The sequence below is a fragment of the Cataglyphis hispanica genome, chromosome 11, assembly GCF_021464435.1.
Source record: "Cataglyphis hispanica isolate Lineage 1 chromosome 11, ULB_Chis1_1.0, whole genome shotgun sequence".
In the NCBI taxonomy this organism is placed as follows: domain Eukaryota; kingdom Metazoa; phylum Arthropoda; class Insecta; order Hymenoptera; family Formicidae; genus Cataglyphis; species Cataglyphis hispanica.
Genome location: NC_065964.1, coordinates 1,146,248 through 1,167,591, shown reverse-complemented (window position 1 = coordinate 1,167,591; position 21,344 = coordinate 1,146,248). Strand labels below are relative to the sequence as shown.

The 21,344-nt window shown below is 31.1% G+C and overlaps 3 protein-coding genes and 1 long non-coding RNA gene across 11 annotated transcripts; 2 read left to right on the top strand and 2 right to left on the bottom strand.

The window, feature by feature from the left end:
- The first annotated feature begins 3,685 nt into the window (after window positions 1-3,685).
- Window positions 3,686-5,226, top strand: LOC126853011 (uncharacterized). The gene is made up of 3 exons (XM_050598384.1): window positions 3,686-4,240; window positions 4,686-4,980; window positions 5,079-5,226. Exons 1-3 carry the CDS (start codon window positions 3,968-3,970, stop codon window positions 5,123-5,125), a joined length of 615 nt encoding a protein of 204 aa, XP_050454341.1. The 5' UTR covers window positions 3,686-3,967; the 3' UTR covers window positions 5,126-5,226.
- Window positions 5,227-5,235: 9 nt separating this feature from the next.
- On the bottom strand, window positions 5,236-9,298 carry LOC126853003 (mitochondrial 2-oxodicarboxylate carrier). Of its 6 annotated transcripts, none has more exons than XM_050598371.1 (8): window positions 9,155-9,295; window positions 7,362-7,393; window positions 7,086-7,265; window positions 6,341-6,447; window positions 6,212-6,274; window positions 5,796-6,095; window positions 5,582-5,727; window positions 5,236-5,496 (listed from the first exon to the last, which is right to left on the bottom strand). In XM_050598371.1, exons 1-8 carry the CDS (start codon window positions 9,163-9,165, stop codon window positions 5,376-5,378), a joined length of 960 nt encoding a protein of 319 aa, XP_050454328.1. In that variant the 5' UTR covers window positions 9,166-9,295; the 3' UTR covers window positions 5,236-5,375. The 6 variants fall into 6 exon arrangements, with proteins under 6 accessions (XP_050454328.1, XP_050454330.1, XP_050454329.1 ...); XM_050598373.1 differs by having other exon boundaries at window positions 9,099-9,286; XM_050598372.1 differs by lacking the exon at window positions 9,155-9,295 and adding an exon at window positions 8,315-8,666.
- Window positions 9,299-9,380: 82 nt separating this feature from the next.
- LOC126852995 (ectonucleoside triphosphate diphosphohydrolase 5) lies at window positions 9,381-13,242 on the top strand. Of its 3 annotated transcripts, none has more exons than XM_050598356.1 (5): window positions 9,381-9,527; window positions 10,059-10,092; window positions 10,479-11,627; window positions 11,909-12,085; window positions 12,171-13,242. In XM_050598356.1, exons 2-5 carry the CDS (start codon window positions 10,078-10,080, stop codon window positions 12,246-12,248), a joined length of 1,419 nt encoding a protein of 472 aa, XP_050454313.1. In that variant the 5' UTR covers window positions 9,381-9,527; window positions 10,059-10,077; the 3' UTR covers window positions 12,249-13,242. The 3 variants fall into 3 exon arrangements, with proteins under 3 accessions (XP_050454313.1, XP_050454311.1, XP_050454312.1); XM_050598355.1 differs by lacking the exon at window positions 9,381-9,527 and adding an exon at window positions 9,555-9,814; XM_050598354.1 differs by lacking the exon at window positions 10,059-10,092.
- Window positions 12,171-14,205, bottom strand: LOC126853023 (uncharacterized). The gene is made up of 2 exons (XR_007687900.1): window positions 14,021-14,205; window positions 12,171-13,825 (listed from the first exon to the last, which is right to left on the bottom strand). It is a non-coding gene; the product is annotated as an uncharacterized LOC126853023 (long non-coding RNA).
- Window positions 14,206-21,344: the final 7,139 nt, after the last annotated feature.

Here is a 21,344-nt window from a genome sequence, read left to right as displayed (position 1 = left end):
CAAGATGAATATGTTGAAAACGTTGATCTGGAACAGCAATTTTTTGCGGAAGATTTTTAGTGTGTTTCTGAACCTTAACACGTTGACAAGGTAAACAAAATCTCGTCCATCCTTTAATATCCTTCTTCATGGTTGGCCAAATAAATTTCTGTTATTAATTTACAGATAGAACGATCACTTGGGTGAGATAAATCATGGACAACATCAAATATTTTTCTACGAAGTTGTTGAGGTATATTAGGACGAAAGTTGACAGTACAACAGTCAATGGGTATAGTAGAACCAGTAAGTTCTGTAGCTTGAGAGATGAATTAGTAAAAAGTATTTTCAATTCTTCATCTTCTTTTTCTCGGCTAATTCTTCTAGAGAAACTATCATTGGCATTGAAACGGATTCAATTCTTGAAAAGGAATCTGTAATTATATTTTGTTTGCCAGAAATATGCTCGATATTAATTGAAAAATGAGCAATGAAATCAAGATATCGAATCTGTCTGGGAGGTGCTTTATCTAATTTCTATTGGAAGGCATAAATTAAAGGTTTATGATCTGTCCGAATAAGAATCTGGCGTCCTTAATGTTTGATGGCTAAATAAATACCAAGAAGTTCTCGATCGTAAGTACTGTAATTACATTGAGTGTCACTTAACTTTTTTGAGAAAAATGCAATTGGATTGTTAATCCCATCAATTATCTGTTCTAAAGATGTACCTATTGCAAAATCTGATGCGTCACAAGTGAGGATGAGAGATACATTCGAAGCAGGATGTGCTAAAGTAGTAACTCGTAAAAGTTCTTCTTTACAATTTTTGAAGGCTTCATCCGCTTCAAAAGTCCAGATAATTAATTTTCTATCTCTTTTCCTACTATCCTTTAAATATTCTATTAAAATTGCTTGATGTGAGGCAGCAACATTTTTTAAACATCGATGATAGAAATTAAAAATTCCTATGAATCTTTGTAACTCATATATAGTTTTTGGTTTTTTATAATCTATTATAGCTTTAACTTTTTCAGATGTTGGCTTAATTCCTTGCTTAGAGACTAAATAATCAAGGAAAGGAATTTCATGTTTGCCAAAGAGACATTTGGAAATAAATAAATTGATAGTCATCCCAAATTGTTTGAGATAGTTAAAAACAGTGTGAAGATGTTTAGAATGCTCTTTCTCATCTACAGAAGTACATTAATATATATATATATATATATATATATATTATATTAATATATATAAGACAATTAATATATAATCAAGAAAGTAAAAATAAAAATCAATTCCTGATAGTATAATATTCATGAGACATTGAAATGTTTGAACAACATTACGCAAAGCAAAAGGCATTACAAGAAAGAGGCCAAAAGGAGTAGTAACAGCTGTTTTGAGTATGTTTTCTTTAGCTACTGGTACTTGATAATAGGCTTTAACCAAATCAATTTCTGAAAATATGTTTTTACTGTGTAAACAGTGAAATCTTGTATGTGAAGAAGTTGGTATCGATCAGGAATAGTGGCTGCATTCAAAGTTAGATAATCTCCACAAAGTCTCCATGAAATCTATCCATTTTGGGAACCATATGAAGTGGGGTGTATTGCTTGACGGTCGACAAATTCCTTGTACTACCATAAGGTTAAATTCATCTCTTGCGAATTTCAATTTTTCTGGAGACAGTCTGCGAGGTGTCGAAGCGATCAGAGAACCTTTAGTAATAATGTGATGCTCTACATGGTGAATCTTGGTTGTAGAAATAGGAGCAAAACGAGTTAATGCAGGAAAATCAGCGAGAATCTTATGAAAAGGTGAGTCAGGAAATATAGTGCAAATTGTTAAATGATAAACTCTAAATAGTTTTTCTTTAAATGAAAGACTAGTAACATTATCAAGAAAGCATTTATTTTTTACTAAACTTCGACTAAAATTCTATGACTCAAAAAGTCTGCTCCTAAAATAGGTCTTTGAATATCCGCAATGCAAAATTTCCATCTCAAAACTCTTCTTAATCCAATCCTTCTTAATTAAAGTGAACGTTTTAAAACCATAAGTATTAATCTTGGTACCATTAGCTGCATAAAGTTTAAAAGAAGAAGCTTGAGAGTTTGATATTAATCTTTTAGGAATTAAGGAAATGTCAGCTCCTGTATCAATCAAAAAATTAAATCTTGAAGCCTTATCAAAAATAATGAGGCAATTGGTAGGTGAATCGTTGTCAGCCGTCTCACAACTCAACGATAGAGTTAGTTTTCCTGTTTGTCGATAAGAGATTTAGACATATCACAAAGTACATTTTAATGCTTTAGTACCAAATTTTTTATGCTAAAAACAAATTTTTTCTTTTTTTATTTTATTTCTTGATGATGATCTCTTTTTTCCTTGTATCTAAATTTAGATCTACTACGTGGGCGTTTAATTTCGAATGCAGCAATTTTACGTTCGAGATCTATCAAATTTGAAGTATTTTCTTTAGCTGAAGAAGCTATTAACGCTACTTGCAAGCTAGTTTCACGATCCATAATCTTATTAGCTAGTTCAGCGAGCTTAATTAAAGGACAATCTTCAATGACAGCTAATGTAGCTTAAACTTGAAAAGGTAATCTTTGTAACCAAATGGAATGTAAAATGTTTTCTGAAATAGAAAACATTTCCGTTAATTGTTTAATTTCTCTTAAAAATTCCGATAGTTTTTTATCATTTAATTCTATTCCGGCTAATAATTGTCGAAGACGTTTTTTTTCAGAATCCATGAATCGATTAATTAAAATGTTTTTAATATAAAGATATTTATCTTTTTCAGGTAGATTTTCAATTATCTCAGCAATTGCTATTAATGCTTGCTCATCAAGGTGTCGAACAATTGAGCTATAATATTTAACATCGTCTTGAGCGAATTCGAAAGACTACAAATTCACTTTCCAATTGAGCAAACCACAATTTAGGCTGCTTATGCAAAAATTCGATAATTTTTAAAGACAAAATTCATTTGAATAAATTTCATTTGGCTGACCTTGTTAATGAGGCTCACTACCGGTATGTCGAAAAGATTCCAAATTATTTGTTAAGTGTTACTGGAATACCTCTGATGCTAACGGAATTGATGCTGATTCCAGAAGTAGCAATCGGAGAACTGTCCAAAGGCATCGTAGATTTTCCTTGATGTTCTGTGATGCGAAATTCCGAAGTCGGTGGTTCAAATTCACCCGCGCGGTAACACAAAAATTTTCACAGTCTTGTATCACGTCGTTGGATCACGTTAGGGTCACCAGTTGTGGCACGGATTTAATAAATAACTAGACTTCGTAATATTTAATAAAATATTTAATGTCAGAACGATGCATATAATATGATGGATAATAAATGAATGAATAAAAGTTATAAAGTTTGTTAATGTTTTTCTCGTTGCTATGTACAAAATCAATAAATCAATAAATGAGATGAATGAAATTAGTTGGAGAATGAATGAAATGAAGTTGGTAGCATTGAAGTTGTCGATGTACGCCACGCAATGCAATGGCCGGTATTCATAATCAGTTCTTATATTTAAGACCGTTTTAAGCACAATCTTAAGATGTACTAAACCAATCACAGAGCCGTATTAGCATCTTAAACATTACTTAAGACGGTCTTGAAATAAGAACTGACTATGAATACCGGCCAATGACGTCATTACTTGAATTGTTTCTGCCAATAAAAGACATGGGATGCGTTCCGCATTGAGCGCATAGATCGCCTGAAAATCTATAGTTCACGTGACATATATTATATATTTCCAAGCAATCTATACGTGAAACGGAACGCAACCATGGATTCATGACCGGATTGAATTAACCTATCCATCCGAAGATGCCATTTTAACACGCTGAAAATAATTTTGGAACACGAAAACAGTACTGTCAGTACTTTCAGCGTATTTCGCACACCCTGCGTTATAGAGCTCACTGTGCATGATCGAAAAGTATAAGAAAAATATTTAAAAATGCAAAAGATGAAAGAGAAAAAGAAATCACAATCTTCATCATCTTCTACCGATTATGTTGAAACCGATGAGGATGTAGGCAAAGACTTTGGCACTCTCATAAACGCGCCGCTTTCAAGAAATGGACATTTCGTCTTTAAATCGGAAAAAGCTTGGTTTGTTGACTCGTCACAGTATTCGGAATTCTTCACCTTAAATCTAAAAACATTATCGGTCGCAATCGATTGTATTCCATTTAACGAATATATTAATGTTAACGACAAATATTTTACAGTAAGTACTGGCTTATATGGATAGTTAAGGAGCAACTATATAATAGATGGATCAGCTATATTAAAAGTTAATAAATTTAGCATTTCGAGATTCATAAATTCGACAGTAAGTTAAAATAAAAATTTGCACAAAATAAAAAATTTATCTCCATGAATTTTTGTGATACAATCATAAAAAATTTAGACTGATACAAGATAATATTTACAACTTTGAGATTAAATTATACTTTACAGAATAAATCTTTGCTTTAATTCTCAAATTAATTATTAATTTTATATTATAAAGGCTCAAAGTTCTTTGTGCACATAATCAAATTCACGAATCTCAAAATGTTAAATTTATTAAGTTTTGATATAATTGATCTCTATTCAGTTTCTCCTTAATTTGACAAGTAATTTTCTTGATTAAACAAATAATTGGAGATGATTTATATGATCACCCTTAGAGCGATCAATTGACGAATATAAATAATGATGTTGAGAAAGGAAAAGTCACATATAATACAATTTTTTATCCAAATATATCGAGTTCATCAGATATTGTAAATTTGAAAGATGAGATCAAAGAAAATGCGAAGATCAATCAATCGAAAAATTTGGAGTTGACAGCAAACACAAAATCTTCATTTGAAGATGGTATTGATAATTTAGAAGACATAGATTTTTTATTATCTTTAAAAGAACCAGTTCAGAGTAATCCAACAATTAATCCAATGCAGCTTATTTCTACATCTCACAATGGTAAAATTGTAGATTAAATAAATGGCATTCTATTTATATTATAATTTATTTTCAGTTCTTATTTTTAAAATTAAATATAAAATATTGATTTATTGCAGATTCCAAAGCCAAGCAAAAAATACTCCAATTAAGCCAATTGATTTAGAAAAGTGGTTAGATACTGTTTTAGATGATTAATTTTTTTTTTATATTGGGTTGAAATATAAAAATTAGTAAGACTAATATTATATAAGAAAAGAGAAAAAGACAAATTAATTAAAATTATTATAAAAGTTTATTTTTGGCACAAAATATGAAATTATATAATTCTTTATTTTCTGTATATGCATGTGTATCAAATGCATCTTTTTAGAGAATGACAGAGTTACTTCACAACTTTTCAAGATATATAAAAATTAATGTTTGAACTTTTTGGTAAGAAATGCATGCATGTAGTCATACACTACAAGCATAATAGCACCACCTGGACCTAATCGTAATATTTTTGGTATTAAGCCTTTGTATAAGGCTATGAATCTAGAAAAAAAAAATTATATATAAATGAAAATAATTGAAATTTTTTGAACATTTCTAGCAGTAAGTAAATTGTGTGCATGAATACCCTTCTCTTTTGTAAATAATGTACATGGTATTCAATGTTCCTTTATATATTGTGCTATCTTGTGATCCTTGAATGCGACTTTTGGCAACATCAAATGGTATGTTTAAACAGGAAGCAATACTGCCTGATACAAATCCTATAATAATCTAAAGTATTTTTCATGTATATGACAGACTGCATAAGAACTGCATATATTTATTGTCTAAATGATTACCTTAGTAAAAAATTCCAACCAAGGTTCTTTTTTAACTGGTACACATTCTTTAATAGAATGATAAAAACCGAAATAAAATGAATTAAACACTGCATTTCTCATTATAGTGGCTGAGAGCCCCTTGTTCAGACCATTTAAACCAAAACCATATTTTACAATTATTTCTTTCGTTACCATGAAGGTTGATGGGCTTTCTTTGATATGCTTTCGATTAGATTGTAATTTTACTTTGATCACCTCAAATGGATTGACTAATATAGCCTCTGTAACACCAGCTAAGAAACCAGCGCATGAAAATGTCTGTAATGATGTAAATTTGTATATCTTATAAATAATTAGGAAATTGTATATATTAATAACAAATAATATTCAAATGTAAATAGTAATATAAATGTAAGTAATATTCAAATAATTACCAATGGAGTAGGTGCATTGGCGCCAAATAAGAAAAATTGTTTATATTGCTCAAATGTACAAAACTAAAAAAGTAATTTTTATATACAAATAAAGTAAACGTACTTTTAAACATCAAGATATTAACTCACTTTAACCGCGCGTTTGGGAGTTTCTACAATTATTGGGGGTAAAATTCCCTTCCAAAATGCCGATAATCCTTCAGTCTTATACATTTTAGTCATACAGTCACAAATTCCTATATTAATGTGTATAAGTGTATTTATAAGTTTATATACTTTACATGTACATATATATATATATATATATATATATATATATATATATATATTATGTAGCTTTATATACATATGTATGTATATAGAGTTAATGCATGTGTGATATATACTTTAAATGTACGTACATATATATATATATATGTGTGTGTGTGTGTGTGTGTGTGTGTGTGTGTGTGTGTGTGTGTGTGAGTGTGAGTATGTGTAGGTATATATACATATGTATGTATATAGAGTTAATGCATGTGTGATATATACTTTACATGTACGTACATATTTATATATATATATATATATATGTATGTATATATATATATATGTGTGTGTGTGTGTGTGTGTGTGTGTGTGTGTGTGTGTGTGTGTGTGTGTGTGTGTGTGTGTGTGGGTAGGTATATATACATATGTATGTATATAGGGTTAAGGTGTGTATGATTTAATGTCTATACATTGAATATAAGAATGTTTATAAATATTAATATATCAATATAAGTGTAAAGATATATACAATAGTATAATATAAAAGATATATATATATATATATATATGCGTGTGTGTGTATGTGTGCGCGCGCGCGAGCGTGATGTGTGTACATATATAATACCTGTATAATACAATGGATCTATCTTTGCTGTCTTCACTTGAAGCTGAAAACGTGTTTTAACAAGATCCATTGGATGCATTATGCAAACTTCAATAAAACCTGCTGATCCTCCAGCACATATTTGGATAATAGTTTCTTTTAAAATATTATCTTTGGTGTAATATGCCATTTTCATAAACTCTATAAAAAAATTATTTTATTAACGTAAAATATATAAAGAGAATAATCAGAAAATTATTTGCATCAATATAATGTAAAATATACTAGATATTATACCATTTGCTTGATATAAATAATGTATGTTGTATCTAAAAATAAATAATATAATTTAATTTTTTCTATTTTTAAATTATCGAACTATAAAATTATTAATAGTATAATTAATAATATTAATGATATTCTATTCCATATAAAAAATAATATTTACAGTTTTTAATTCTTGTATATATATATAAAGTAATATTCTATTGTTTCTTTCTTTATATTACTTATTATTTATTTTGACAGATCAAATAAAATGTATTATTTTTGCCAGTGATGTATCAGAAAGTTAACTTAGTAAAACTTCTGCTTTTACTAGTAAAATCTTATCTTGATAATTTTGTAGCATCGTATGCAGCATACTGTATGAGAAAAATCAGGAGAATGCTACGTAAAATACTAAAATGCTTGAATAAGGTTCTATTTTTTAGCATAAAAAAGAATTGTATTGACATTTTTTCATAATTTATATAAATTTTATATAGATTTTATTTAAAAATATGTTCATAATTATATTACATTAATTATAATGTTACATCTATAATATTTTATAATCAGCAGAATTCAAAAAAGTATTTTGTGAAAATAACTTGTTACATGAATGTGTTACACAAAAAAATTCTGAGTTATTACATTTATTATTTTCACAATACTTTTTTTAATGCTATTATAAGGCTACAGTAAGTATATAGTATATATGAAATACATATACACACACACATTTATACATACACAAAATTTCAGTTTTTTAAACTTTTTTGTATATTGAAATATAACGAAAACGATATAATTTCGATTTGATATCATTATTGACAGTCTTAAAAATAGAAAATTTAGCTAATGTAAAAGATGTCTGATATTTAATGTTATTATATATGTTCACATAGTTGCACACACACACACACACACACACACAATATATATATATATATATATATATATATATATATATATATATATATACTTACGTTTAGTAAATAAACAGATATTAAAATAAGTGCAAATATATATAGTTTCCACACAAATAAAACGCGACAAATAATTTAATATATCCACTATTTTACTGATAGTAGAGTAACAGCAACTCATCCTATATGTTCCTTGTAATGCATTATCTAACATTGCATAATTGAATGATTAGGCGATAATGACTTTTTAATTTCTCGCAACGATTATACGAATAATAAGTTTAACTGCATATATCATTAGAATTTTGAACATGCAAAGAAAACTGAAATAGAGAAATCATTATCAGGCCAAGGTTTTATAATAAATTTCATTTACAGCCTAATCAGTCTATAATATGAATTACGTAAAGAAGTCTCGTACTAAATAAGCCTTTTATTCTTAGCGCAATCACGTGATGTGACGCATCATTTATTTCACTGAACGTACAGGGTGTTCCTAAAGTGATTATGCATTTTGCGAAATATACACATACACACACACACACACACACACACACACACACACACACACACACACACACACACACACACATATACATATATATATATAATACATATTATAAGAAATACCTTTAAAAAATAGAAAAAAATATATATTTAAACATAATATATATTTTATGGGCGTAATTTAATTATTCTTGCCATCATTAATGATATGGCTATGAAAGGGAAATAAAAAAATTAACAAAAAATTGTGTAAAGTAATTGAACTTTTATAAATACATGAATTTATATAACAATGGATATACCCATTATGCCAGTGTATAACAATTTTTTAAAATACCTCTAATTTTTTACCAAAATATATAGCTTGTCACTTTAGGAACTCTTTCTATTCACCTTTGCACCATTGCCAACGAGAAACGTCATCAATTGCAAAGTACTTTAAACAAGTTTCATGCGTTATCAAGTCTAATGTTGCCATGTCATAATGAACCACATGTGCACACCAATCGACATCGGGCACACGTATCTTCATGGATATAAACTAGCGACACGAACTGTATACAATATAATTCCATTGATTCCGTTAGTTCGCCGTCGTTTTCGATGGGTTTCGCGTAATCTTTCTCACACCATCTCTTATTGACTTATTTTCACGTGCTCATTCGCGGTTATCTGGTGCCAATAAAAATTCGAGAGAAAAAAGAAAGATCTCGATTATCCATTGTTGCGCGCATCCGAACGAAGCATGAATGTGCGGCATCGAAAGGTAATATATATATATATATATATATATGATTTACCAGTCAATATCGCCTATTGAAATTCGTTTATTAAGATCCATCGCGCATTACACAAAAGTGTAATGCTTCAGCATCAATATAATATCATCCCGTTAATTATTATAATCGTATGTAATATATACATATGTGACTCGAAATCGTTCGAATTTCGAACATGCCTCTTTCCTTGCGCTCACGTGATCGCGCCCACTTGACACTCTTGACATATGAGGAACCACGTGGTCAGTGCTCGTCGTTCAGTCGTTCGTCATATGTACGTATATATACACATTCTAGAAAGGAAAATCTATAAAGAAATAGAAGACACATATGAAAATACGTAATCGCATCGCGATTTTGGCCGGAATGTCTTGATCATATCCAGATCGGACGTGGCCATTTAAAAAAAACCAAACCAAGATCGCGATTTGACGCGATGCGTCGATCTTTTCATCGTTTCACTTATCAAATAAAGAGAATTGTTATTTTTTTTTTCATGACCAATACGTCTCTGGCAGATCGTGCAGATCGCCCTAAATGCAATATACGCTCGTGAGTATAGAAATAATAAAAAGAAAGAAAACTACAGGTTAACGTTGATTAAAATATTTTATCCTTGCTATAAAATATTACTATGTGTTGCTTTAATTTAATAGGAAAGATTTCCCGAGAAAATTATTAAACACACGACAGAAAATATTTTATCGCATTTGAATATTCTATTGCAGTTTTTATTCGTCATAATTTTGTTTTGTATATATAATTATTTTTTATAATTTTTGTATCCTGAAAGTAATTGCGGTATTTTTTTTTTAGTATATTTCTCGTTTTGATAGTATTATGTGTGATATATATAATGTATAATTTGTTGTATTTGTGACATTGAATATTGTTCATTAATCCAGATTCTTATCTTACTCTTGTTTTTATGTTTTCAGTTGAGAAATGAAAATGAAGAGGAGCGCAATAATCAATTGGCATCCCACCAAAAGAAAACCACTAATCAGCCAGGAAAAAAGTACTTTACCATACTAATATTGCTTGGTATATTGTTCCTAGGTTATATAGCCATAGCAAATGATTTAAAACCTATGAAAATAGGTAGCAAAGCTATTGATACATTAGCATTCTCATTTAATTTGCAAAAACCATTCTATGTTGTTGTTATTGATGCTGGATCTACTGGTAGTCGTGTATTAGCTTTCAGTTTTCATGAGTCAATTCTTAATGGCAATTTAGTGCTAGACAATGAGCTATTTAGTGAAATAAAACCTGGTTTAAGTTCGTTTGCGGATAATCCAAAAGATGCTGCAAAATCTCTGACTACACTTTTGGATAAAGCAAAGACTGTTATTCCACAATCTGAATGGTCTCGTACATTGCTGACTATGAAAGCTACAGCAGGATTGAGATTGTTACCTGAACATAAAGCTAATAACATATTAGAAGAATGCAGAAAGTTGTTTTACATGTCCGGATTTCAGATTGCAAAAAATTCTATTTCTATAATGGAAGGCACAGATGAGGGCATCTTTTCTTGGTTCACTGTCAATTTCTTGCTGGATCGTTTTAACTCGGTCAGTTCTCAAACTACTGTTGCTGCATTAGATCTTGGGGGAGGATCAACACAGATCACATTTCAGCCAAATAATGATCAAGTGAAACAATTGGAGAAACATGTTTATTCCATCAATGTATTAAATCATAACATGAGCTTATACACGCACAGTTACCTAGGCATGGGTTTAATGGCTGCCAGAAAGGAAATATTAACTTCTGGCATGAATAAGGAGGCTGCAGATCTTAAGCTCCCTTTAGAGATACATTCTGAATGCATCAATCCGATCATATCTACTGAATGGTCATATGGTGGACGTGATTATATTGTGAAAGGTCCAATAAATGGCACATACAAATTAATAAAGACTCAAAATTTTGCTGGTGATAATGAAAATAAACCAATTGTACGGTTTTCGGAATGTTCAAAGATCATCGAAAAATATGTTAATACTTTGACAGACAAACCAATAGGCTTAAAAGATCATGAAATATATGCATTTTCATACTACTTTGAACGCGCAACAGAGGTAAAACTTCGTATAAAAATTAGTATAAATTATATTGTATTAAACTTTGTATAAAAAATTACAAAAAATAGAGATATTCTCTTAGATATAAGAATATTGAATAAGATATCTCAACTTTTATAAGTTATGATTGCAAAATATGAAAAATTATATATATATATAATTTTTCATATTTTGCAATTATAACTTATTAAAGTTATATATATATATATATATATAACTTTTTTATATCATATTCATATTTTTACATATACACATATACATATACACATGGATTTCAGGTGGCTCTAATAGATCCATTTTTGGGTGGAATGGTGCAATTAAGTGGATTCTTGAAGCAAGCAATGGAGACATGCGACTATCCAAATACAGATCAACCATTTATGTGTTTAGATTTAACATTTATTTATATTTTGCTCAGAAACGGATTTGGTTTGGAACCAACAACTAATTTATATGTAGGTATAATAAAAATTTTTTCTTATATTATCATTTTAATAATTTAAGAATAATATTTTGAAAGATAATTTTTAACTCTTGCAGCTTTACAAGAAGATCAATGGCCACGAATTAAGTTGGGCATTAGGAGCTGCGTTCAATGCTCTCCAAAATGGGCTTTGATTTGTTTTATTGTTGAATTGTTAGGTGCATTTTATTCCAGATTTATACAAAAGATAAGATGCAAGCAAAAAGGAAAAATAATATTCAAAAGCAGTTAATATAATGTAAAAATTTTGAATTTGACAAAATGATTCAATTATACAAAAGACAAGATGCAAGCAAAAAGGAAAAATAATATTCAAAAGCGGTTAATATAATGTAAAAATTTTGAATTTGACAAAATGATTCAATTATTGATGTTCACTACACAAATGCCTAACATTGTATAATCTATCTTGATATCACTCCTATGACATGAAAAAAAATAGTATTTAATATATATTTTTAGGTATATGTATATAATATATTTTTATCTAAAATTGTGTCTTATTATCTGATAAATAGAAGACATATCGCTTTTATATTATCAAAATATTTTGAACTATTTTATTTTTGGATATATATTTACACAATGTACATTCAATAATTTTATATTAATCTATTATGTTCAATTATTAATCTCTTTAGAAAATTAATATATTCATAATGTAAATTACATGATAAAATTGCGAATATGTTTTACGATATTTGCTACAGAATTTTTGATTAAAATATAAAAAAAGTGAAACCTGACATATGTCAACACATAGAAAAAATTGCAATTATCATTACAAACTTAGTACAAATAGGATTAATCAAGATTCTAATATCTATCTATTAAAGTATACCACATATATATAATATTTGATTTTTGAATGTATCACTGTATTGTATTAAGATTTGTCATAGTTTTAAAATGTCATGTTTTAATTTTGGTCTTAATTATAATATACAGCGCGATGCAACAAATCATATAATAAACCATTACATAATCTATATGATCCTCAACATTTTGTATATTAGCTGCATATTATAAAAATTGAGATATAAATCTATGAGTATGTACATAATTTGTGTATATAGTGCCTTTAAAATACTGTTTTTAAATAAAGCGAACATGTTGCTACATATACAAGCAATACTTATCTTTTTATATTCCAACTTTAAAAAATATTTGATCTTATTGATATCAAATGAATTATGATGTCAAAAACAAGAGAAATCTTTTTTGTAAAAAATATCGAAATAAATAAGTTTCTTTTTAATGCGACTATTCGTATTTGATAATATGGATTAATAAAATACATCAAAAACTTCCTTTTTTTATTATTCTACGATGATTATTTATATACGTCTTTTTGCAACAAAAACATCATCTAGGCGACTGCGTGACTCCACCTCTCGCTTAGATGATGCTTTCATTACTAAGAGACGTGTGTACAAGTGATCCGTTGTATGCCGATACCGGCCTAACGCTCATTAACTCACATATTTTAATTAATAACATAACTATTGCGAATTTTGTAAAATGATATAGGACTTTTCAACTCAATTTGATCCACTCTACATTCACACTCCGGGTGTGTCAAAAGTTGTCGGATACCCTGTATATTTCCTATTGGGTTTATGAATTCGTTTATCCGCAACCTGCGACACATTAGGGAAATCAGATGTAATTTCGGCTTGTCCTAAATGCCGCCGAGCTGTATTATAGTCACCTGAAAAAAATGTATACTCGTTTTCGTGCCAAAAAATATAAATATACATTTAATTTTACGAAAGTGTATTATTGTGGTAATAAAGTGTAGTATTGAAATACATTATAAAAAAGTATAAATTCGGCAGTATAAATTTCATTAAGTAGTTCAACTGTGAATATAATATGTGCGCACGCGTGTGTGTATGCTACGTACCAAACGAATAAAAGATTCTGCAGTTGTAAAATGCATTTTTTCGGCACCGTTCTATTTTTGATGCATTTTGTGGGAAAAGCATTATTGAAAGATCATGAGCAATAGTTTATCTCTGACGATTTAAATATCCAGAAATCAGGAACAATCTCCACAGATTCCTCTTCAATGAAGTGAACGTACAAAACTTGAAAGGCATGCCTGCAGTTATATGCAAATAATAATTATCGATCATGGATGAGTGGAAAGATGACAACATTTTCATGATGGTCTTCAGATTGGTTTGATTCGTCAAAAATCGGGAGAATCACGCCTTTATTTTTAATACTTTCAATTGAAAATGTTTGCAAACTACCATATTTGCCAGAAAATTTAATAATATCATAGCATTTATCGACGGTGCTGGTAAACGAAAAAATAGTTTCCGATTTTTTAACTTTTTGCCAATAACTAGGATGGAATTATTGCGATGACAAATAGTTTCAATCATTATGATGCTTTCATCTGCCATGATACAGTGCAGTTTTTTTATCGTGATTTTAAAATTCTTGAATTGAATATCTTTGTGCATAGGCGATGTGCAACCATCTATTAACCTTCTATTGTAACATTTCCTTCCTAGTTTATATGTTTCAATAATATCGTTAACGAATTCAATGCAATGGCTATTTCTAATTTCATATATACGATTATTTAATTGCTCAAGACTTTTATTACTTCTGATCAATTTTTTTATATGCTGTAAATGATTTTCAAAAATAAATGCAGAAAATTCGTCAAGTGCTCTCCACCGCAATGCATCATCAGCCAAGTGTAATAATCCATGTTATACCTTGCATTATGCATTTCGTATAATTTTAAAAATTCAGCAAAATATTCTTCTAACAAGCACTTCGCATATCTATTTTGTTCAACATCAATATCAAGAGTTGCTAAAAAACGTATAGCCATTGAGAGAGTTTTATAAAATGATTATATACATTAGGCCTTACTATTTTGCACAACACGATGAATTCAGTATACAACAGAATTTCAGTATCTTTCATGCGATCGAGCTCTCGGTTTATGGGCAAAATCATTTAAAACATACTTTTGACCTAAATAGTCAAGTCTATTCAAACAGATTTTGTCAAATGTCTGTTACAAATTTTTGTCAGCAGAAAGACTGCAGATTGTATACAAAATCTGTTATATCAAATAATGAATAGCAGAACATCAGCAGAAATATTACAAAACCTGCTGACATAATTTGACAACAGATAAATAACAGAAACCAAGCAGAATTTGTACAGAATTATTATAGCAGATTGGCAGCAGAAATTGAGCAAGATCTGCGCAATGCAATTTGATGTCAGATTGGCGGCAGAAACCGAGCAAGTCTGCGCGTATGCATGTTGATAGCATATTGATAACAGAAATCGAGCAGGGTCTGCTAATATGACATGATATCAGATTAGCAGCAGAAACAAGATCTGCGCACGCGCAATCTGACAGCAAATTGGCAGCAGAATCTGCAATAATTTATTGAAACAATAGTTTATTTGTTTACCGCTATGCGACGCAGTATTCACTTTCTATATCTCGTATTCAAGTTCTTATCATGAGCGTATATGAAGCCTGCAAAATGCGGCTAACAACATACAGAATTATTTCTATCAATTAAATTTTTTATACGATTCCCACAGGGAATTCAGATATTGAACTGATTTTTGAAAAATCGGACAGATAAATGTCTGATTTTACTTATTCGGACAATTTTTGTTCGAATAAGCAAAATTATTTAGTTATTATTTATGATATAAAATAGAAATCTAAGATATAAAATAGAAATTCCAAATAAATAAAATCTTTAATTGTATAAATTAAATTATTTAAATTTTCCTATATTTATTACATTAATATTATATATTTATATATTATTAATACAAAAAACAGAAAATAACGTCCCGTGAATGTGATATATCGATTATTGACATCATTTTTGGGTTTCATGAGACCTAATTTAGGATGTCTAATTATTAATGTTATTTTGTGACCAAAATTTATTGTCATTTTATTACTTGGGATTCTTTAAATGTTTAAATCTAGTTAAATGTCTATTTTATATAAATGTCTAGAAGCTGCAAAATCTGCATGATTTCTGCTGTCAATCTGTCAGCAGATTATATTAGCAGACTCTGCTCGGTTTCTCTGCCGCCATGTTATGTCAACAAAGTCTGTTCAAATTTTTCCGCTAATCTTTCAGCTTATTATATTAACAGATTCTGCCGGCAAAACATTAACTGAATGCAAATGCAGTTGATGTCAGTTTGCTAACAGATTTTGATTAAATCTGCTACCAATCTGCCGTCATACTGCTAACATTTTGCTGAAGGGATAAGTTCCAGCTGCCGTTTAGAAATCTCCAGAACTTGTTGTACACTCAATTTCATAGGATTCAGCTTTCCAGTCATTATTTTAAATATTTTTTTTACTTGGCCTAATATCACTAAATGCATATAGTCATACGGCATTTGTGAAATCATATCGATATTAAGCTTCAATAAAGGATTTATTCCTGCATGATGTTGTATTTTAGATTGCGTTGCAAACGATCTACTGTTCGTAACGGAGCATTCATTTCTGAATATACTATTTTTTCCTTGTACATGCCTTTAATTTTACACTTATTACATGCATAATATCCTCCATGGCTTTTAATGCAGATATACGCTCTTACAGGAGCATCACATATAAAACAATCGATAATAAATTTTCTGTTAATATCATTATAGATATAGCCATTTTGTATAAGATCTATCTATATCTTCTTCAATAAAATACTTAAAAAATATTTCAGCTGGAAGCTTTTGATATTTATGAAAAGCGCCAATGAGAAATGGTATTTTGTTTTGAAAATTTCTAAAACTTCCAAGAATTGACCATAATTGACTCTTGGAATTTTTGGTAAGTAGTAATCCATCTATGTTGATGGATAAATGAATTTCTTCAGGTATATTTGTATGCTACGATACAGTTTGTTTCTATAATATGATGTAAGCCTTTGACAATACCAAAATGAACATATTGACCGTGTTCCATTGGAATACTTTCCGACTTCGTCGCAGTTTTTAAAAGCATTCTGGCATCTGATGGAAAAGATTGCATAGTCTTTCCTATTCTAAAAATTTTTAATAGACTAGTCATGCCACGTCTACAAATTTTATTAGCATGGCTCCATTTCATCAGATTTCTTCGCAGTCAATCAATATTTATATCATTATAAGTCATTTTCTGATTCCGACGAAGGATCACTATTGTATTCGTCAGATAGTATATTGTCTCCAACTGCTTTCTATATGATGAATTCTGGCATAATTTCCTCGTGTACAATCTCTTGGATAATTTCATTTGGCGATTTCCGAAATAGAGTTTCTTTTATCATTGTTTACTCCTAGAAGGCAACTATTACAATTTTTGGCTGACATGTATCTTTTCGTCGCTTTTATGAGCCTATGAAATTCTTTGTCGATACTTGCGACTTTATTGCTTCGGCAATATATATATATATATATATATATATATATATATATATACAGGTTGTTCCGGAACACCCTGTATATGGGTGCGTACGTGCAAGCGTGCGTGTGTGTGTGTGTCTGTATAATATGCAGTTAGAATTTCGATATGTTAAAATTATATAAATAATAGCATATACAATATTCATAAACATGTGCTACATATGTATTCGTAAACATATAACTATATTAATTTTACAATTCATAAATAATATATTAATATTATTGATTTAACTTTTACATCTCAATAAAATAAATACCATAGAAGATATATAATTATAAAAATGTATTATAAAAGTCTGTCAATTTTTTGTCTAGCCGAATTGTGATCCTTGACGACAACAAATATAACGAGCCACATACGTATAACGGCGCTGTGATTGCGAATCCGAAAACCGCAGCCCTTATATAAGTACGCTTTGTGCGTTATCTCGCACACTCTATGACAGCGAAAACTGGTCACTGATCATATCACTGATCGTATTAATAAATGTATGCAATTATAATGTAAAATAAACTCATTCAATATTAATTAACAAAATTAAAAATTTTGAAAATTAGATTTATTTATAATGGGTTGAAAAATCAGACATATTGATGTACATTAGACATTTTAAAAATGTCTGTAAATAATCTTATTATAGGATGTCCAAACAACGTTTTTGGGACGTATTTTAAATGTCCGATATACGGCGACATAAATGAGACTTTCCAGGACATATTTTGGATATTCAAAGATGTCGAATTGTTGCGTGGGTGTTTGAAACGAATTTAACAATGATATGATATAATCTAAATATTTTACATACAAGTTTTAGCGACTTAAATAATCGTTTGCGACGTCTACCTTTTCACTTTCAGTCATTGCACATGTTACGTTCAGACCCTTTAGAGTCAGGGTCAGCGGGAAGGCGTAACCTATTTAACTCCGCTAGACAAACGCTAGACAACGAGTGTCTCGGAGACGAACGAATTGACCGGGGCCTGAGACAGGTCAACGACCGGAAGGATCGCTTTTACTCGGTCAGTAGGCCGTCCGTTCGGTGGTCCCCTTTTCGGTAAAGGAACTAAATCCTTATTACCCGGAACGGGACCTTGTGCGATCTCGGGATATGAGACAGGGAACGGGTTAACAAGAAAATTATTTATATATCAAATTTTCACATTTATTTTATAATAAAATAAGAATGAGAACACGAGAACAATTTATTGATATTATTTAAATAAACATTGTCCTTAGGTTACACTAGTTAATATACATTGTTTTTTTTTTACTATTTTTTTATCTATGCGTCTTAGCGTGTTTATGTGTGTGTGTGTGTGTTACGGGATTTTCTCTAGGATGCATGTAGAAGGGGGGAATTGCCTCCACAGGATTTCAATGGGAACAGCGACAGGATGTTTACTCCCCGGGACGAACCATGGGATTATGCTATCGGGCAGCCCTCCGTCAATGCAGTCCGCAACTCCTCGAGGTCCACTGGGCCGGACCCTATGCAGATGGCTCCGTTCGGAAGTGGATCGTAAATAGGGGGGAACTGGCCCAATATCCGGTGGCAGAATTGGTCCTCGGAAAAGCTTTGTCGGTGGGGTGACGATCCCCGTTCGGACCGAGTCCTCGGTCTCTGAGGATACTCCCCCTGCTTCGTTGTCGGTATCCCGTAGTTCGAGGGGGTCTTCCTGGTAAGAGGGGCGATGAGGGGAGGAATAGGGGGAGTCACTCAGGATAATAATCGAAGGGGTGGGCGACTCCGATCTTAGACGGGTAGAGAGGGGTGGAGGAGATGTAGCTGGGGTAGGGGAGCGAGGAGTGTCAGCCGTGGATACATTTACATTTATATTAACGTTAATATCGCTTAAGGTATTAGTTTCCGCCTGAGCCCGAGCCAACCTCTTCCTAAGCCGTCTATTTCGATGGTTACGCGCACGCTTCACCGACGCACGGGAGGAACGTTTCCGATTTACTCCTTCCACTGAGGGAGGATATAATAATAAATAAAAATAAAAAAAACGGTTTGGGGATATAAAAAAAAAATCCGAAACAATTCTTGGGGGTTTGCAACGAACTTGATAGTTAATAGAAAGGGAGAGTAAGAGAGCGAGAGAGTCACGGGTAGCTCCGCAAAACGCGAACGACCCTGGGTAACTGAATAATAGGAGAGAGAGATAATGAGAGAGTCACGGGTAGCTCCGCAAAACGTGAACGACCCTGAGTAACTGAATAATAAGAGAGAGATAATGAGAGAGTCACGGGTAGCTCTGCAAAATGCGAACGACCCTTAGTAACTGAATAAGAGAGATAGAGATTATGAGAGAGTCACGGGTAGCTCCGCAAAACGCGGACGACCCTGGGTGACTGATAAAGAGTTTCGGAAGTATGGGAAGTAGAATAGAAACGTAATAGTAATAATTTGATTTTAATAATAATTCTAAATTGTTGACGATCGATAGGATTCCGAGAATATTCGGTAAGATTTTTAGTTGGATGGTTAACCAAGAATTATTTTGGATTAACTACTTGAAAAGTTTAAGCACTTACTATTTATTGAGTGCGATGATACTTGGTTTACAAAACGCAATCTTGGCTCTTGAGCTCGTCGAGGGGGAAGGTTAATTCTCTCAGCGCTCACAATAATTCTTGATTGGTTTACAAAGTCTTAATGACATTAGATGCACTATGATAAATCTTGCTTCAGAATACACTGTGGCGGAAAATGGTTTCGCGAGCACACGATGCACTTGGGTATAATTCCGACCAAGTATCTCGGAGTATGTAGTCGGAAGACTGATAAACTTTTTAGAGAACGTTAGAGAGTGTGTCGCGTGGTCTTGTCCGACGTTTATTAAGCCCTTTTGCTCCTCCTCTCCATTGGTTTGTTAATTTATTTTAACGAATAGTTGTTTCTAATCACGCCCTCCGATTTTTCCTAGGGCGTTGCTCTAGATTCTTAGATCATAGGTATTGGTGAAGATCTTCGCTGAGTTTTGACTAATGAAGAGTAGTTGCTATCGGGTGAGGGTAAGGCTTTCATTTTACAGATTGAGTCATGCCCAGTTTGCTTTAATCTCCTAGGTTGACATTTTATTTGAAATTTATGATAAACAGATAACATAAGAGGATCTGGCAGGCAAGCATGTGGTGTCAAATGTTGCGAGTTTTCAACTCCGGATCGTCTATGCATTGTTCTGGACCTCGTTCTGTTTTTTGCTTAGAGTTCTTGGGTCTGATACTTGAGCTTTTACTTGCATATCTCGCTGTCTGTTTGTTCGCTTCCACATGGTTTTATATTTCTAACGCTCGACCGTCTGTTATCTTTTGTTTAAAATTCTCGAACCTTCAGAATTGTAACGTTAAATTTATAGATCCGCTGACTTTCTTTCGACAGCGAGATTACACAGTCTTGCTTCCCAGACTTCGCCTGCTTATTTTTTCTGTCGGACGTAGTATTTCTTAGAACGTAAATTTATGTCGCTAACGGATTTTCTATGAAAGAAAACAACCATGCGGTCTGCAGGACCCAATAATTTATATATTAGAGAAGAAAAAAGGAAAAAAAGGAATATTCGTGAAGTCTACCGGACGTAACACACGTATCGAGAGAATGAGTGGCTGATTTGCATTATCCTTCGTTCTAATAATTGAATATCATTAATAAGCACTTCATACCCTTTTTTGCTTGAGAACATCCTATATAAAAAATAATCTAAATGTTAAATCCAGTGAACGAATTCCTATAATTCATCTATACATATATTTTCCTGTGAAAATA

Bases quoted from the DNA above. Each gene is read 5' to 3' on its own strand.
- LOC126853011 (XM_050598384.1), top strand. From the start codon at position 3,968: ATGCAAAAGATGAAAGAGAAAAAGAAATCACAATCTTCATCATCTTCT. The intron at 4,241-4,685 runs GTAAGTACTGGC...GATCACCCTTAG, and splicing joins TTAACGACAAATATTTTACA to AGCGATCAATTGACGAATAT. The intron at 4,981-5,078 runs GTAAAATTGTAG...GATTTATTGCAG, and splicing joins TATTTCTACATCTCACAATG to ATTCCAAAGCCAAGCAAAAA.
- LOC126853003 (XM_050598369.1), bottom strand. From the start codon at position 8,468: ATGTTAGATAATGCATTACAAGGAACATATAGGATGAGTTGCTGTTAC. The intron at 6,448-7,085 runs GTATTATATATG...ACATTAATATAG, and splicing joins AGATCCATTGTATTATACAG to GAATTTGTGACTGTATGACT. The intron at 6,275-6,340 runs GTGAGTTAATAT...TTACTTTTTTAG, and splicing joins CTCCCAAACGCGCGGTTAAA to TTTTGTACATTTGAGCAATA.
- LOC126852995 (XM_050598354.1), top strand. From the start codon at position 9,507: ATGAATGTGCGGCATCGAAAG. The intron at 9,528-10,478 runs GTAATATATATA...TTATGTTTTCAG, and splicing joins TGAATGTGCGGCATCGAAAG to TTGAGAAATGAAAATGAAGA. The intron at 12,086-12,170 runs GTAGGTATAATA...TAACTCTTGCAG, and splicing joins AACCAACAACTAATTTATAT to CTTTACAAGAAGATCAATGG.